This window comes from Eleginops maclovinus, chromosome 4 (assembly GCF_036324505.1).
Source record: "Eleginops maclovinus isolate JMC-PN-2008 ecotype Puerto Natales chromosome 4, JC_Emac_rtc_rv5, whole genome shotgun sequence".
Classification (NCBI taxonomy): Eukaryota; Metazoa; Chordata; class Actinopteri; order Perciformes; family Eleginopidae; genus Eleginops; species Eleginops maclovinus.
In genome coordinates, this window is record NC_086352.1 from 12071275 (window position 1) to 12090571 (window position 19297).

A 19297-nucleotide genomic window follows, 5' to 3' on the forward strand; every position below is an offset into this window, starting at 1 on the left:
AGCCACTCCTTCGTTGCCCTGGCGGTGTGTTTGGGATCATTGTCATGCTGAAAGACCCAGCCACGCTTCATCTTCAGTGCCCTTGCTGATGGAAGGAGGTTTTCACTCAAAATCTCACGATATATGGCCCCATTCATTCTTTCCTTTACACGGATCAGTCGTCCTGGTCCCTTTGCAGAAAAACAGCCCCAAAGCATGATGTTTCCACCCCCATGCTTCACAGTAGGTATGGTGTTCTTTGGATGCAACTCTGCATTCTTTCTCCTCCAAACACGACGAGTTGAGTTTTTACCAAAAAGTTCTATTTTGGTTTCATCTGACCATATGACATTCTCCCAATCCTCTTCTGGATCATCCAAATGCCCTCTAGCAAACTTCAGACGGGCCTGGACATGTACTGGCTTAAGCAGGGGGACACGTCTGGAACTGCAGGATTTAAGTCCCTGGCGGCGTAGTGTGTTACTGATGGTAGCCTCTGTTACTTTGGTCCCAGCTCTCTGCAGGTCCTTCACTAGGTCCCCCCGTGTGGTTCTGGGATTTTTGCTCACCGTTCTTGTGATCATTTTGACCCCACGGGGTGAGATCTTGCGTGGAGCCCCAGATGGAGGGAGATTAGCAGTGGTCTTGTATGTCTTCCATTTTCTAATAATTGCTCCCACAGTTGATTTCTTCACACCAAGCTGCTTACCTATTGCAGATTCAGTTTTCCCAGCCTGGTGCAGGTCTACAATTTAGTCTCTGGTCTCCTTTGACAGCTCTTTGGTCTTGGCCACAGTGGAGTTTGGAGTATGACTGTTTGAGGTTGTGGACAGGTGTCTTTTATACTGATAACGAGTTCAAAAAGGTGCCATTAATACAGGTAACGAATGGAGGACAGAGGAGCCTCTTAAAGAAGAAGTTACAGGTCTGTGAGAGCCAGAAATCTTGCTTGTTTGTAGGTGACCAAATACTTATTTTACAGAGGAATTTACCGATTAATTCATTAAAAATCAGACAATGTGATTTCCTGGTTTTTCTTTCTCATTTTGTCTCTCATAGTTGAGGTATACCTATGATAAAAATTACAGGCCTCTCTCATCTTTTTAAATGGGAGAACTTGCACAATTGGTGGCTGACTAAATACTTTTTTGCCCCACTGTACCTGTGCTCTCTTTTCCTCTTTACATCAAAACTCGATATCTCTCTAAGTGGAAACGACAGGGATCATTGCTGATTTTGTCAGGTGATGCTGTAATTACACATCAAGTCTTGTAATGTAATCAACCTGTTTGAGCTTGGAAACCTTCACATCTCAATGAAAATGAGATTGTGTTGTTACAATTTGTAACGACTTGGACTAAAACAGTACATTTCACTTACCTGATTTCTTTACACATTATTTTATTTGCAATATTTTTTATTATTTTTTATTTGATGTGTAGCTACATAAGCCATTGGGTCTTTCGAATTGGTGCGAAACCTTGTTCTCCGCCCTTAGATCAGCACATTCTTGAAGAAGCGAATAATCCTCTGGTTATACGGATAGGCTGCCTGCTGACATTCAGCAGAAAACGAGCTCAATTTCCAGTCAAAGGCCCTCATTTATCAATACCTCCCCCAGTACTAAAATGTCAAAATGTTGTACCCACTTTCATTTAATAAAAGAAAAATGCACCCAAGTTTGATTTATGTTCATCATATTTTACATTGACTTGGTTATACTACTCTCACAAATGTGTGTGGCTTGATATATAAGAATGTGATACTATCTATTCCAGTGGGCAAAGTCTCTCATTGCTTACTTCCTGAGACTCAGGCCCTGGCAGGGACGCTCACAGGGCAGATGCTTGCCAACAGAGAGCTTAAGTTCTTGATCTAACCTTGCCACCACTCCGATGTGAAAAACTTAAATGTATTAGTTTATGCCTCAACAAGGGAAAGACAAATGTTTTGTTATAAAGCTGGTTACTCTGACATTACTGTATATTAGGTTTCAATAGTTCTGGGGGTTCAAAAGTAAGTCTGAATTTGATGACTTTCCCTGGTTCTTTGGAACTTTAAATGTCATGGAGTGACAGATTCTTGTCAAAGATTTATAAAAATTCAAGCAAAGTTTCACAACCAATTCTTTTACAATTCCCTTGATTCTCAAAAGCCACCAGAGAATAAACCCCAATTTATCTGGGCTGCAGCGGAGGCCTTCCACTCTCGTATCTGAAACATAAAGGAAATGTTTCAGATACGAGAGAGATGTCAGAAAAAGAAAAGGATTACAGGGAACAAAAAAGTGTGTTATTCCATTTTCCTTTCTTCTTTCACTTAGAGCAAGACATAGCAGACCTGACAATGCTATCTCCACGTGGTGGAAATTTACTCTCAAGAGGCGAGCGCTTGAGGGTGATTCTAATTCAGAGGGTGAGGTCTTTCAACTAGCAAACAGTACTGAACTCTCAACAGTTGACCAGGTCATCCCTTTAAGCACATCACAGCAGCTCAGTGGGGGGAAGTGTGGAGGGAACGTTACAGCATGCCTTCAAGAAACACAACCTCTTACAGTAGGTAACCTTCCCTGGTCGGTTCTACGCATGTTTTTCTTTAATGACAGACTTATCCTAAACATTATACTGCTACATTATACTGCCAAGTACAAGACATGTCTTGACTGCTATATTGTAGTGGGGAAGGGAAAGCAATTGCCAAGCTATTACCTGAAAGGTCCACTGGGGCTGATGTCGAAGGACGCTTTCCTCCAGCCCGGGCCCTGTTGACCAGACTTCGACCATACCACCGAGTCCACAGACGCAATGCTTCTCACTCTCAGAAGCACATTGAGAGAGCCTGTAAAGAATACCCACACACACATTCCCATAGGCACACAGCCACACACACAGAGTACAGATCATTAGAAACTGTAGTGAACTGTCAATGAGTTGAAATATTCTGAGCTACAGTATGAAATCTAAAAGACAAAACATATACACATATCGACCTCATGTAATGACTTATTTCGACCAACTTCAACATATGTTTTCACCTTGAAATTCAGAAGAAGCACATGTTGAATGACAGACTAAATTATATAGGTTGATTTGAGCCATGTCTAATCAGTTCAGATGCTTCCATCCAAATTATAACTAGCCTGACAAACATGTGTGTCCCCCTATTTATCAGCTCCATTAAGATAGTGTGCAACTCCTGATAGATCTCACCGTACGTAATTGTTACGGCTATGAGAGAAACAGAAGATAATTGATAGTGCTTTCACCTCAGTGAAACTACACCATGTCTTACAGCCTTGCAACAATTTACTGTACAAGCAGCCAGCTCTGCTCTGTCTTTGTCATTCGCATAAATCTACCCAACCTAAAGAGCCCAAGCTGATGTCAAGTTGTCAACATTAAGTGTCAGATAGAGAATTAAGGATTTTATCCAGAAAATCTAGGGGACAAAGCTCCAAGCAACACATACACTGCTAGTGTTGCATTTGAGCACTATATATTTCAACTTGCATTTACTTTTATGGTCAAAATCATGGCTGTGCTGTGGACCTGATGTAATTTAGTACAGCAAGTGGAACTTCGAAGTGCATTGCATATGGTAGAGGAAGGCTTTAAGGTCAGATACTATATGTGGATGACATTTAGGTGGAAATGAAATGTGGATGAGTACTGATATGTCTCGAACTTTACATTGACAGTCCAGTGGATAGTTGTATTTGTACAATAGAGCAAAAGGACAGCAGCAAGTAGGAAGGAAAAGAAGAAGTCGGAGATAGAAAATTAAGAAAAGGAGATGTTCATATATATTATACACATCACTGCCACAGGATGTTCGGTAAATCCCTAAACATTTTCTTACTGTGGATACATGATATAAAATCAATTGTCCTGGAAACAATTTAGAGAGAGTGGCACCATTTGAGGCATAAGGACGTGATCCAATAGTCTCCCTCTCTCTTTTTGTTGCTCTCTTGGGTCTGTAAGGTGTGAGAGAGCAATTCATCTTCTTAACGATCCTCAGCCAGCTCCTAATTGGAACATTAACCAACCACCAGTCTCTTAAACAAATACGCAGGCAGGGGGAACGGTAGTGGTGTATTATATAGTGTGTGTTTATCTAATGTATGTGTGTGTGTGTGTGTGTGTGTGTGCACATACAGTATGAGTATGTGAGTGTGGCTGTATGTTTGCATTTGAACACAAATGTTTGTATTTATTTTGTGTGTTTGTATCTTTGAGCTAATGATCTTCAAACCTTCATATGAGCAGGAGGCTGGTAGTAATTAGGTTCCTATTAGTAAAGTGGGCTGTTTATTGGTGAAACAGGGAATTACATGTTGGAGATATATGTGCGTGGTACAGAGAGAGTAGCAGTGCATTTTGTTAAACAATCCCAATTAAATGAGCTTTTGATCCAATGTAAAACTGCAAATAAAAAGCTTGAATCTTCCAGTTTCTGGAACAGTATACTGTGTGAACCTGGGTATGATGAAACATGACTGAACAGTACCAATACAAACATGATCTATATCTGTCCTATTTGTCAAACTTTCAGGCCACACATGGTCTATCTATATTTACACATTGCAGGAAATACACTCATCCAATTATTGATTTTAGGATGAAAAGATCTATTTAACATGTCTTTACTGTATGTTCAATATGAGCCTGGAGCTAGAAAAACAAGATGTGATTGTATCTGCTTGTATAGATTATAGAAAATAATGCCATTTTTGTCATTGTCAATTTAACAAATGACACATGAACGCAATCTCACCTGCCATGGTAATTAAAAATATCTATTAAACAGTAGCAGTTACATTGGCACATCAATAAATGTAGAACTCAAGTTTTACACATTTACTTATAGCGATTGTGGAGTTCAGTTCAGTGATGGCTGTGGGGTAAAAGCTGTTTTGGAGCCTGTAAGTATGGGTCCTTTATGCCCTTTAGCGTCTTGCAGATGGCAGCAGAGAGAAGAGATGGTGGTGGGGTGACTTGCATCCCTCACAATGCTGCTGGCTCTGTGGAGGCAGCGTGATCTGAATACTGTAAGTCTTCAAGTGAGGGCAGGGGAAGTCCGATTTTGCCATGCTATGTTTAAGTCTCCCAAGAGCTCTGTTGTCTAGCACTGAACAGTTGGTATACCATACTGTAATAAAGTATATCATTACATTTTATATAAAGATGAAGTTGGACTTTCTTGTTCCAGACTGTTTCTATTTGTTTCTTGTCTTTATCCTAACCTAAGTAAATATCTCATTGAACAGACATAGGCTACAGTGAATCATGGTGGTTCTGTTGTTCTGATCAAAGTAAAAAAAAAAGAAGCAAACATGTTCTATAAAATATCACACTATTGCTTTAACAGCAGGATACTTTGAAGGTTGTCAATGCTCCGTGCAGGAACAAACAGCAGAAGACTTGTTGTAAAAATGATGTACTGATATTGCAGCTGGAAGAGCCTAATAAAAGTGTCACATGCAACTGTCACATTACATGTGAAAGGTTATGGGTGTCACTGTAGTTATATAATGGAGGGAAAAAATAACTAATGCTGGTGTAGCCCACTCTCATCTGGCACTCTGTCATTCTACCTTCACATTTCTGAGCCTTGTTGTCTCCTTGCTCATTCACTACCCATTCTCCTGTCTCACCCTCACCTTTCACTCGCCCCCACACACACACATTCACATACAAACACAAGAAAAATGAAGAGCACTCTGATAAGCAGTCTATTGATTGGGCCGAGGTAAAACAGAGTGTGTTTTTAAGAGTGTCAGAGAGGCAGAGGAGAAAGCACAGCTCTATCAGGGCTACTTGTCAGTATTGTGAGTGGGGAGGATGGCAAAGGAACACCGCCACACACACAGTCTGATTACACATACACACTTCTTGAACTTAAATAAGTTATACATGTTTTTTAAATAATCAAAAGTAGGCGTGCATTGGATCTCCTGTCCCTCTGCCCATAATATGCTGTTTGTCTCTGTTTCAGGTGTGGGTTAGAATGAGAGCCAACACTATAGTTCATGCCACCATGCAACAAGCACAAAATGTGTATCCAATTTTCTAACGAGATAACCAATTCAGCGGCAAAAGTAAAAATCGTAGCTAAAGCTGTTTTAGACAACAAGCTTATCAGAATGTTTTTTCGAGAATGAGTATCTAAACCTAAAAGGTTTTAAAGTGTTTTACTGTACCTGAAACACAGGCACCCCATTATCTTCTAGTTCTGTAAATATCTGTACAGCAAACTAATTAAAAGTAATACAAAGCTCAATCAAAAACTGTATACAAACAGTGAAACATTTAAATAACCCCAAACTCTAATTTGCTTTCCATGACTGTGAAGTGAAAAATAATCCAGTGATTTTAGGAAAAGCTTGCCATTGGCAATCTGAGCCAGTCTGAAATACTACCCAATGCCAAACAAAACTAATTAAATGTTGTTTACTGTTGCTGCCAGCAAGCCCAGAGAGAAGCGCATTAAGGTGAACAACAAAAAACATCACACAGGGAAGTCTTTATTTGCAGTACTAGACTATTTCATACCCAAAAACCAAACTCATCTTGGATCATATGCTTTCTTTTCAATTTGAATATCCTCAAAAATAGTTTAACCTGTTACATATTCACATAAAACAATGATTATAAAACAGCTTATTTATATGTGGGTCAGAAAAGAGCAACATTTCTACAGCATTTCTAAAAATGTGTCAAAGTACCTAAATGCTTTTAACATATCCAGCTCTTTTAAAACGTACAGTACTTGAACGCTATACGATTAAGTGCATTGAACTTGTTGGAGTGCTTGAGGATAAACCACTAGCTCTTTCATCCTGTACTGCAGCTCTCGATTCTAGGCTTTATTTTAGCTCCCTTCAATGCCTCCCCATACTTGTTTGCTCATGCTTCCTTTGTTGTTGCACTTCATTTGTCTTTGTCCATCTCTTTTTCCTACCTTTGCTGGTTGTCCCTTCCTCTTCATTAGACCTCTATATTCCTTCCCAAGGCTTGCCCACTCCTATTCTTCTCTCACTCTTCTCGTCTCATCTCTCCTCTCCCTGACCCCTCTTTCTTATCCTCATTTTGTCTCTTTTGGTCATTAAGAGTCACACTGTGTCTTCCTGGCAGGAGTGTGAGCTCTGCCAAGGTAAGGCAATTAAAGTGACAACAGATTGGAAGAGACTGGGAAAACAACAGAGTAAATTGAGGGAGGACTTGTAGCAGAGCTGGGCGTAACTGCTAACAGAATGTACTAATCGTAAGCAAGCGCTCTGTGACTGATTTAGCATTTACGCGTCTCCTTGTTTTCCTGTGAAGCTCCTACCTGAGACCTTGAGGGGTATACACAATACAAGTGCATACACTAATAAATTAAACGTAACGTGCTTTGAATTGTACCATGCAGCAATATATTGAAAGAGAAAATAGGAAGGGAGACTGGAAAATAACCTCAATGAAGAAAGCCACTTTAGATAGTTTAGAGTTTAGATAGCCATACATTTAACCAAATAAATAGAAAAGTATCACTAACCCAGAATTTAATAAGGGAGGTATGGATATTCTCCTTACTGAGACAGCAATAAGACTAGGGGGGATAAGAACTTCTAAATTATAGGAATAGTATTGCATTTGTTTATCAATCATGTGCCAATTTATAGCATTTTAGCAAACAACTCCCCACATTCAGCAGGAACAGAGAGGAAGGATAAAACCATTAGTCATGTTTCTGACTGTGTGTTGATTGTAAGTAAATATTGGATAACATTTAAGCTCTAGCTTGGTCCACCATCTGATTTTATCTGTACTCTGGATTTAGAACTTTTTCAAAACAGCTGCCAGAGTGTATACAATGTAAAGGTCAGACTGTTAATTTTGTGAGCAAAGGGAAAACTTTCTGTCATGTTGATGAACAGAATTCACAGCACAGCGGATCTTTGTCGATGGAAGCATCCATTATAATGTTCTTTGAGTTATAAAAAAAGGAAATGCATCAATTGAATGAATCAATACATCTGGAAATTAGCATGTTTTTGTGTGGTTCTGGGTACCTTTGTGCATTAATTTAAAATGTGGAAAAATTCCCTGTCTGTGTTAATAGTCTTACTCAATAATGTCACTGCCTGATTGCCGGTAAGATCAATTACAACATTTCACTGAGCTTGTGAAATGTGATCTAACTGAGTAGAGATTATGCTCTTATATACACAGTATAAGTGCTGCAATGTGTAGCTTTCAGACTTCATGTGTCTGATAGTGGCTCTGTAAAGCTACACATGGCTTATAGCTCATTGATGTTGATGATGCGCCAGATTCCTTTTTCCCGGACTATGAATTTTTGATTCAAATGTGTGGTGATGATTAAGAAGAAAGCAATAGGACGATGTATGTGTGTAATTTCATAACCATCACACTGCTAATTGTTGATTTCCTTTAGTAAAGACATTTCAGTTGTTAAAAGTGGTCGACAAAAACAGTTAATATTGCTAATGGCTAAAAAACATGTGTGAGCATAAGTATGCTTTGTATATCATAGTTAAATCCTCCATCAATGTTTCAGACAAAATGCCGTTCATCATATTCATACAGTAAAGTATGCACACACACACATTCACAGACCAACACAGTGCGCTTCCATACACTATAATATCCTTAGGAGACCGGGCAGGTCAGAATGTAACAAATGTTACAGTGAAGCCTGCAGGCTTGGGCTATGGACACATAAATCAACAGTGTGTGTGTGTGTGTGTGTGTGTGTGTGTGTGTGTGTGTGTGTGTGTGTGTGTGTGTGTGTGTGTGTGTGTGTGTGTGTGTGTGTGTGTGTGTGTGTGTATTTGCAACTTTTGCTATACATTTTTTGTGTGAACCCATTCCTGTGTGCATGGTATGCATGTGTGGGTGTGTGTTAAAGTGTGTGTGCAGGTGTGTAGGCTACAAGATGTATGCATTCTAGTTGTGTGACGGAGCATATTATGATGAACAGCTCCCCCAAATGACTGATTGTGTCTTGCCACTACCATAAATCACACACCCACTGCCCCCTTCAGCCACATCCAAACACACACTGAGGCACAAGAAGAAACAAGCAGAACTTTATAACGCCCCTACCTCCTCCTTCACTCTCCCACACACACACACACACACACACACACACACACACACACACACACACACACACACACACACACACACACACACACACACACACACACACACACACACACACACACACACACACACACACACACACACACACACACACACACACACACACACACACACACACAATGAAGTTACTGACAAGCCCTACAAGCGGGGGGTCAAGAACAGAGTTCAGCAATATGAGAACTCTGATTGCATTGAGTATGAGAGTGCCCACTACTGTTTGTCCATATTGAAAGAGAAATTATATTTTGTTGTATTACTCACCAATATGTTTGCCCTTCATGTGGTAGTAGAAAGAGACACAGTATGGGACTCTTCCGGAGCCCTTGGGGCCTCTGACGGAGGTCACATTAAAAAGTGGAGAAAGCAGACGAGCCTTATCCCCCTCAGTACGTGGCCGTGATGCTTCAATGTACATGTAGTACCCTGAAACATACAAGAAAACACTCTTTTGTCCGAGTCTCGAATGCAACAGAAAAAGGAATACAATTACAATGTTGTATAATTGTACATTGTGTATTATATTCAGCTCTGTTGCCGCAAAACTTTGGCAACCACACATAGAACTGAAACTGTAAATAAAATCTTTCCCCGGCTTTCTCACCTTCCTTGGTTCCACTGCGGTCAGTCTCTGGTCCAGTATTTGCAGATCGCTTGGGATTCTGGGTTAGGTGATTTTGTCTCGTCCAGTCGAAGACGTCACTCCGGTCTTGAGAGAAACCACAGATCCTGTCATCCCCAAAACCACACACATGGTCTGGGAGGTGTGTATGTGGAGAAAAATCAGAAAAAAGCTTTTGATCAGTGACATTTAAAGCATTTGACATTACAAACTGCAGATGACATAAATCTTCAGGTTTTTTTCCGACCCACTTTTACCGTAATATTAATGGCAACGATATAGCTATATAATAACCTCTGCAATATGCAATTCAAATGTGAAGATCAAACAGCCAGGCAATTACTGACAAAGTGATAGGCACAATGTGGGAGGCAGGGTGTATAATGTGAAACTTAAAGTGAATTATGCATATTCTGATGTATGACTCCCACATGTAGAACACTTTAAAGGTAACTAGGATTAGGCCAGGCATTATCAAATGTAGAAAAACTAGACATATTGAAAAGGAAAACAACTTTGTTAATAGGTTTTTACTCTAAAAGTTGACCTACTGTACTGTGGTTTAAGCTAGATGTTGATTTTGATTCTCTATTTCAAATATGAGACGTGTTAACATTTTACAGGCTGCTTATAAAAAGGGGAAAAAGATCAATTGATTAAAAAAGAGAGAACTTACATTTTGATGTATGTCTGAAATATATCAAGTCAGATTTTTTTTAGCACATTGCTCTTTGGCTTTGATCAGATGCATCGTCAACTAAAGAACAATCTCTTGAGTTTCATATTGAGTCAGACTTTTACTTTTTGATTTTGCCACATACGAGGGAAGGGAGAAAGATATATAATTTGGAGAAATATATGTGCAAAGAGAAATGCCATTATCCGTGATGTTGACGTGTCTTGTTAAACCAGATAGAAGGGCTTCTCTCCATGTTATCCCCTCCATTAGCCCATCTGTAGTGCTCTGCCATTATGACAGACTCACCAGACAAATGGAAATAGAGGCAAGCGAGTTCAACAACAGCTATCAAAAACCATCCAAGCTGACAGATTCCGTGAGAGCTTCCCAAACACTCACACAGTCCGCTGCAGATGCATATGGCCTGCGATACCCAAGAGGACGGCTTGTTTGTGCTTCTTTGTTTCAGTGAGCTAATCTATTACTATTCACACCCAGCCGCACTACATGCGCTCCTTTCAATTTGCACTGTTGTTCTCGCAGTCTGTTCCAATCTGCTGTTGTTTTAATTGCTTCACCCTGGCTGAGCCAACTGCCACTCCTGCCAGAAAAATGCTGTGTGTCTCTTAATGAAGAACATAGACAAGATGCAATTGACTGTAAAGAAAGAGGGATTGCAAGAGTGAGGATGAGAGGCAGGGAGAGAAGGACTCGCGAGGGGAGCTAACAGAGGGATAAAGGAGGCACAACTGTAAGGTGACATAGTCTGAACTTTAATGTCATGGATAACTTTCTTTCTGTTCCCAAACTCTCAAGATTTAATTGAGAACAAGGAAGTGTCATGCCACATGTTGCCTTGACAAAACTGTGCTGATATTTATTTCAGCATTAAAGCTTAATTAGCCATCTAACATTAAAAACCAGATGATTGCAGTTAATAGAGAAGTCTCACCTGAAGGTCTTGGGTAGGTGTAGGCTGTTTGGAAAAACAAAAACAGTTATGCTTCGTCAAGTTATACATGTTTTGTAAATTGTAAATCTTTATCAAAAAATGAAAGATAATTACGTGAGAAAAATCTTTGGTAAAAAGTGGTTTGGTAAGACTTACGCTCTGAGTACTGTATGACGCGACTGGCGTACTCCCCGGTGCTATAGGTGGTGATGGGTGCCAGTCGGACCTCGTAGGACAGAGGGATCCTCAGGTCTGATATGGTGTGGGACAGCAGCACACCCTTCTCTGGCTCCTTGCCCTTGAGGTCTATCTGCTTTGACAGCACGTTCTGCTTGTTCTAGATTTGTAGAGAGGAACACACACAAACAAGCAGGGAAGACGCAGAAATTTTAAAATGTATACTTAACAAATATGCAAACACTTGCTAAAAACAGTACAAATAAAAAGAAACACATTGCATGGAAAAAAGATGATCACCAAAAAATCCGACAGAGAAAGCAGAAGCAGTAAGAGGGTACAATTTCTGTTGTCAACTCTGTGAAGCTGATTCTCTTTTCTTCATACCATCTTCACTTTTATCTCGACCATGTTGTGTTGATTTGCTCACACAAAGCCTCAGTACATCTGCACCTGGTAAGATTTTCCCAGTAATATTAACTGATCTTACAGAATTAGAGTGCTAATATAATTTTATGTGAACAGAAAAAGTGAAACTCTGACAGAAATGCCTACTGCTCAGATGTGATCAAAGCATTTCTCTAAATGAATCATCAAAGATATGTGCTTCATATTGCAGAAACACCAATCCTTTATTTACACAAGGCTTATTAATCACTTTATCCTCATATTACTTTACGTTTCGTTATGCACACGTTTTCTGGCATTTACATTTACCGTCAATGTAATTTGCCATGGGCATACAGCCAGTTCTGGGCTCACAGCCAGTCAAACTACCCCAAGACTTGGATTGTAGATACATTGGACTGCATACTTGTTTCAAACTAATCTTTTACCCCCAAAAAAGCTGAACAGCTGTCAAAAGAATTACCACCAAACAATGCTGGTTTCCTGAACCATACTTTGCATTTAAAAAGGGAAGTTACTGAGTGATATTAAAATGCCCAAAGCAGAGACAACATAGGCTAAATAAATATAACCTCTAACAGTATAATGTAAAGAAATATATCTTTCACTTTGCAGCTCAAATCCCAAGCCTTTAAAAAGAAGAAGTATCTGTTTGTTACAGACTGAAAATGAAAACGGCTATGATGTTACTGCAGTCCAGTTGTTGTCTCCTCATGTTTTGAAAGTTAGGTTAGGTGTTTTTTCCCCGTTAGCACCACTTTTAATAGAGCTATCGCTGCGTTATTCCACCCACAGAGAGAAGGATCCATTAGCTGTGTATCTGCCTCTGATCCCAGCTACTTAAAGACCTGACAGTGAGCTCAATCTAATGCATTAGGTCAGCCACTCCAGCATAACACCTTAGTACACCCACAGCATGCCATTATCAGGTAATGCATGCAGGATAAGTGTACATAGTTGTGTGTGTGTGTGTGTGTGTGTGTGTGTGTGTGTGTGTGTGTGTGTGTGTGTGTGTGTGTGTGTGTGTGTGTGTGTGTGTGTGTATGGTAAATGTCCACAGACACAAAGCCCTTCCAACAAAACGAAAATTGATAAAACAGATCAACAAGCAAAATAAAACATAAGTTATATTAACAATTTCTGTCTATTCCATTTTTGTTGGGTAATTATGGAAGATATCAAATAACAATTAGAAAGTGCATTGTTGTTATTGTGTGTCTATTCAGCCATTCCAGTCCAAATAGTTAACAGTTTGGGAAGTCATACACTGATGCATCCCATTACTTTCCCTATAATTGCTTCAGTACTGTATGTGAAAATCGGCTTTTTCTCCTGTCCTGTGACACTCAAGTTCAGGTGTGCTATTCCAGTTGGATGTCTACTGCCTACCAAAAACTCAAACTCTAGCTAGACTGTACTAATCATTTCTATTAACAAGACCATGGTGACTTCTGCACAGGCTGCAAAGAATTTGGTATGAGTCCAATTATTATGCCAGTCCCATATGGCAGCCACAGCCTGGTGCCTGCAAGTTTGTGCTGGGCAACACACTTGGAATCAAATCATCCTTCCTCACCAGGCCCTATGCCACTAATGGCTGTTAAATCTTATTTTTTCAGTGCCAGTCTGTCTGTTTCCAATTTTCAGTTTTTCCAACTTTTCACCCTCTCTTGCCAGTCATGGAACATCTTTCTCCTGCCTTTCACAACAGCAGGTAGCCTTCAACCGAGATCAAATGCTATTTTCTCCTAAATACAAACCACATTTTCTCTTAACAAATAACAAAAGAATCTCCTCTCTTTGAATACATGTTCATTGTGTCAAAGAATCCTTTAGTCTGCTAGTCCATTTACATTTTCCCAGCAACCTCTGAGCACAAAGCATTGGCATGATTGCTATGACCTTTGCGCACAGGACACCTGTTTGTTTGTAATGCAGCCGCTGTGATCCAAACATTTTTGGTTGATTCCAAAATTTCACCCACCAAATATCCCTCTAGTTAGCAGCATCAGCTAACAGGGAATGAAGAAGGAGGAGATCTAACTTTTTTGAGCAGGATTATATGGATAACAGGATACTGCATCTTTCAATAGAAAAGCAGCAAAGCAACCTTTTGGTTTAAGAGACCATCACATTAAGGAAAGGTCACCGGTTTCGATTTCTCAAATAGCGATGTGTCTTGTTAAAGTTTTCATGACTATGGTTCTGGACCCCTAGCTGCTGAAAGCTTTACTTTGGGACCAAATAAAGCAATAAATAAGTACAATTTATGATTTGATTACTATAAAGGAAACAGGTATATCCAATCCTGGAATCTTGGACACTTACTGTATTGCAAGTAAAAGTCTTGCATTAAAACAGTATAAATAAAGGACTGTATATCGTTTTGTCCCTAGGATTGGAATACCTGGACAATCTGATGGATCACAAATAGATATTTTTCAAACAAAACAAACAAACTTAATCTGTGTTGGGGCTCACAATGTTGTGTTCTTTATGTCAAATCTTACTTTGTTTGCAATTTGGAAAAACATCATGTCAAATACATGTAGTGGAGTAAAAAGAGAAGTATTTTCATCTGATATCTAGTGGAATACAAGAATAAAGTAACATGAAATGCTGAGTCAGATACAGAATAAGTACCTTTAGTTACTATGAACCATTCTGTATATGAAACTACTTTCTACTGGAAACCAATTTTAACACTTTAACAAATGAAAAGTGTAAACGGCCAATTGCATTCAAAGATAAAAGGCTGAGGGAGGAAGCAGAGTGCAACCTATAGCGCTGTAGGAGGTAATCCACGTAGAGAACTACAATTTGTATACTTTTTCCTAAAAAATATTTTCTAATTCTGGGAAATTTGAAGGTTCTGAGTGCAATCTTTACTGCGAAGCACTTTGTATGGTGTTTATGTAATGATTAAGGCATGCACTGTATAATATGCATTGTAAGACATTTGCTCAAGTGCTTGCTAAGTTAATCGACCATAACTGACTACGTAAACGACATACTGTATACTGAACAGTGTATTTTGCATTGTAGCAGTTACAATGTAAAATGTATTGTGCCCTTTTAACTTCCACTTATGCTCACATTCATCCATATAAACATTTACACATTTCTCATACAGCATATGCATAATTATGTGAAATATAGCAGGATAGAAAAGCTATGCTCATGCAATATGCATAGAGTGTGTGTTAGCACGGAGAGATAAGGTAAGAATGCTGAGGAGTCTGAGCTTCAGAAGTAAGTGCAACACACACACACACACACACACACACACACACACACACAAACACACACACACACACACACACACACACACACACACACACACTCTTCTTTCGGTCCTGGTTAGAATGTGTGATATACTGTAGATGATAGGAAAAAATAACTAGAGTAAATGCATGCAAAACACACACACACACACACACACACACACACATGGATCTGAAAACACACACTGGATCAATAAAGTGCTGAAGTGTGACTCACAGCAATTCAGCTGCACCCACTGCAGGTAAAACACTCTGTTTCCCTCAATAGGTCAACTGACAAAATGTGTGTGTTTGTGTGTGTGCTTAAGTGACAGTGAATGGGAAGTAAATGGGGAGAAAGACATACAGCATGAAAAGAAAGGTCCACCAGAATGAGACAGTCAGATGTGACCCGAGTAAGAGAGTGACATATTAACAGAGACAGAGGGGTGATGACAAATTAATATGGAAGTCCATATACTTCTCTTGAGGTGTGTGCGTGTTTGTGTGTGTGTTCCTGTGCCACATGCTTCCACGAATTTAAGCCAGACAGTGTTTTCAGCTGTGTCTTTATCAGCTGTCAACAAAGAGACAAGACAGAATGTGTGAAAGAGGGTGAGAGAGCAGCCATGAGATTGTAACATAGACAGGAGTGTGTGCGTGTGTGTGTGTGTGTGTGTGTTTGTGTTTGTGTGTATGCTCAAAGTGTTGAGAGGAGGCGGCTTCTTCAAACACTAAGGAGTGCAAGGTTAATTTTTCTATTATCCTCTACTAATGGATCCCTTTCATGACTTATCCAGCAATTCATTGAAATTGTGTGTGTGTGTGTGTGTGTGTGTGTGTGTGTGTGTGTGTGTGTGTGTGTGTGTGTGTGTGTGTGTGTGTGTGTGTGTGTGTGTGTGTGTGTGTGTGTGTGTGTGTGTGTGTGTGTGTAAGTGAAGTAGTCATCATGTGCGCATGTGTGCACTGTGTCTGTATTTATGAGTGCTTGCAAAGGCCTATGTGCTCTCTTCCTGGCCTTGTGTGAATATACGAGTAAATCTGCATAGTGAGGTTGAGTTTGTCCATAAATTATTCATACATTTGATTTAACGTACAACTCTAATTCATCATGAATATTCTTAATTTCTCATATATATGATAATGGGCATGTGTGTTTGCACAGAAGAGTTTGTGTGACTGTGTGTGACTGTGCCTTATGATCTGAAGCCAGGTCAGCTAATAGCCGCACTGCTCCAGTGATACACACAATCCACAACTCCATAGCCACAGGCAGACGAGTGGTCGATATAGAAGATGAGGTGGAAAGATTGAGAGATGGAAGTAGAAAGGTGTGTGAAGGCAGAAAAAGCAATATGAAAGCCACAATACAAAAGAAGAGTACAAACTGAGAATCCTTTGATTTCGATTAGTTCTCTGATCTGAGTTTCTCTGCAGTATATGTGTACAGAAAGTGTACGCTTCACTACAGCAGATGCTGTGTTCGTAAGGTTTGAACTGGTTGTAATAATTCGAAAGGCATACAATTATGTAAATGTTTCATTATACTATACATATAGTTGGTAAAGAAATTGGGTAAGGCTATGGAATGAAAGGTATTTGGTGAGGTAGCATACAAAGTGCTAATTTCCTCTGAGAAGATCAAAACAGAAGAAGACAGAAAATAAAATAGTTTTATTTGTTTCAGTTGTGTACGCATCTGTAGCTGCTTTGTAGAGCAGAATGTTTAATCTTCTTGTGACCCTACTAAATTAAATGAATCTGAATGCAGCATGATATTAACATGATACTCCTCTCAATGCATATGAATGAGACATGAACACAATTAATTAAAAAGGTGCAAATCTTAAGACAGACAACCTCCTACGCCAGCACACAGTTTTAGAGGAAAGGTCTCTATAATTAGCTGGGGCTTAGCAAATCGTTCTCCTTTGTTGCAAAAAGGTAAGATCATCATATGTGGATTTTCTCTCATTAATTACGTTATTCTTTAGGAAACTGAAGGGGTGGAAGTCGGGGGGTAGAAAAGGAGTGTAAGGACAACTTGATGAAACAAGGCAGGCCTGTTAACTCTGTTAATTCCTACACAGGGAAAACCCCCGCAGGGAGAACCAAACTAAGTTGAGAGGTGTAAATGATGATTTGGCAGCCTGGTAATGGGTATATGACACACACACACACACACACACACACACACACACACACACACACACACACACACACACACACACACACACACACACACACACACACACACACACACACACACACACACACACACACACACACACACACACACACACACACACACACACACACACACACACACACACACACAATGAAGTTACTGACAAGCCCTACAAGCGGGGGTCAAGAACAGAGTTCAGCATACATAGACATATGCCGTACACACAGTTTACGAATAAATTAGCCAATCGTTCATACAACACAACCACTTACATAGGAATAACAAGTAATGGAAACACTATTGGCATGTGCTCAGACCTACAGTGAAAATAAGTGCTTAATATGAACTGATCTGAGTTCTCTTTAATTCCCCTCTGTGTCTTCATGTCTCCCCCTGGACCCCATATATCATTTTGTATGTGCTAAAAAGAGTGTCAGGGCGTTAAGAGGATGAGCTGGAGAGAGTGTTGCAGAAATAGATGGGTTGTGAAATTGAGATGGTATTACATTTGAATGTTCTCATACTCTATTTAATAGTCGAGAGGACCAGTGAGATTCTCAGTTTTTCTTTAATTTGCATCTTATTTCTCTCTTTCGCACCCCTTCATTCACTTCCTCGCTCAATCTCACCGTCTGCTTTTCCTTCTTTTTTTGGTCACATTTTTACCGCTCTCTTGCACACCTAAAAATATGCAGGTAAAAACTCTGAAATTGAATTAAAGTTCAACCACATTTAATAAGTCCTAAACTGTCACTTACTCATTATGTTAACACTGTCAGCATAACAACTCAGCAATTATTCATCCACACAGTTCAGATGGCACGGTTCACCAAGGCAGAGGGAAAGCGCGAGAGAGGAGCACACGTGGGAGCAGAAAAGACTCAGGGATGGCAAAGGAAGTATTGGAAAACTGGAAGAGATAGTGTGTGTGAAAGATATTGGAAAATGGACACGAGAACAAAGGAAGGGGGAACAAGAGAGAGGTAGAGAAGGAGACTTTTAAGAGAGCTGATGCATGCAATCAAATGTGCATAGGCCAGTGCTCATTTTCTGTCTCCCTAAGAGTCTTACTTAATGAGGTAAGCAGCCAAGTCTTAAAGTAGGAGGGGAATTAGCCATTCATCCGCACAAAAGCAAGCTGGCAGACCCAGCATTTCCCCTATTTTACCATCTCCAACACAGACACAAACACATGCACACACACACATACTTACCCCAAGCTAGTTGTGTATAATTCACTATTATCCTTCCTGTCTTCTAACTCAAGGCCAGTAATTATGAATAGATGTTTGAAACAAAACAAAAGGGTGGCCTGAGGTTGCTCTCCTGTTGTGGACAAAGGCTAAAAACGTTGTTCAGGGGCCCGCTCAGAGGGTTGGGGTTAGAAGAAAAGTCTTTGAGTTTCCGGAAGATCAAAACATTAAAATCAGCTTCATAATATTACAGTAGTCATTAGTAGCATAAGTGTGTCGGTTTTTAAACTGTATTTATTTATTTACTGTATAGAACAGCTATGTATGTTAGCTATGAATGAATATTTAGATTGTTTACTGGCTAAAAACTACATTTCAGGTGATGTGAGTGCAATGTTGTAAGAGGTTATTTAAGTGTATGGTAATTCTAAATTCAAGTTTGTGACTGCGAGACTAATCTAACACCACTCACAGGCTGTGAAAATGAGGTCACATCAATTCAAAGTCAATCATTTGAGGACAAGATAAAATATGAAAACAAAACAAGTACTCTCTAACACCAACTAGACAAATTAGAGACGTTCGCCTGGTCTTGTTGGTGGCTACAACACTGTGAACATGTTAATGTCTTTCTGGCACTCAAAAGTATAATTTTGCAGAGACAGC

The 19297-nt window shown here is 39.7% G+C and overlaps 1 protein-coding gene across 1 annotated transcript in view; it reads right to left on the reverse strand.

Moving 5' to 3' along the window:
* Positions 1-19297, reverse strand: part of LOC134863070 (MAM domain-containing glycosylphosphatidylinositol anchor protein 1) — a 152376-nt gene that overhangs the window by 19355 nt on the left and 113724 nt on the right. Inside the window, 5 exon segments of the mRNA XM_063881337.1 lie at positions 2690-2817; positions 9414-9575; positions 9754-9906; positions 11403-11426; positions 11559-11739. Of these exon segments, the coding sequence (XP_063737407.1) occupies positions 2690-2817; positions 9414-9575; positions 9754-9906; positions 11403-11426; positions 11559-11739 (648 nt within the window).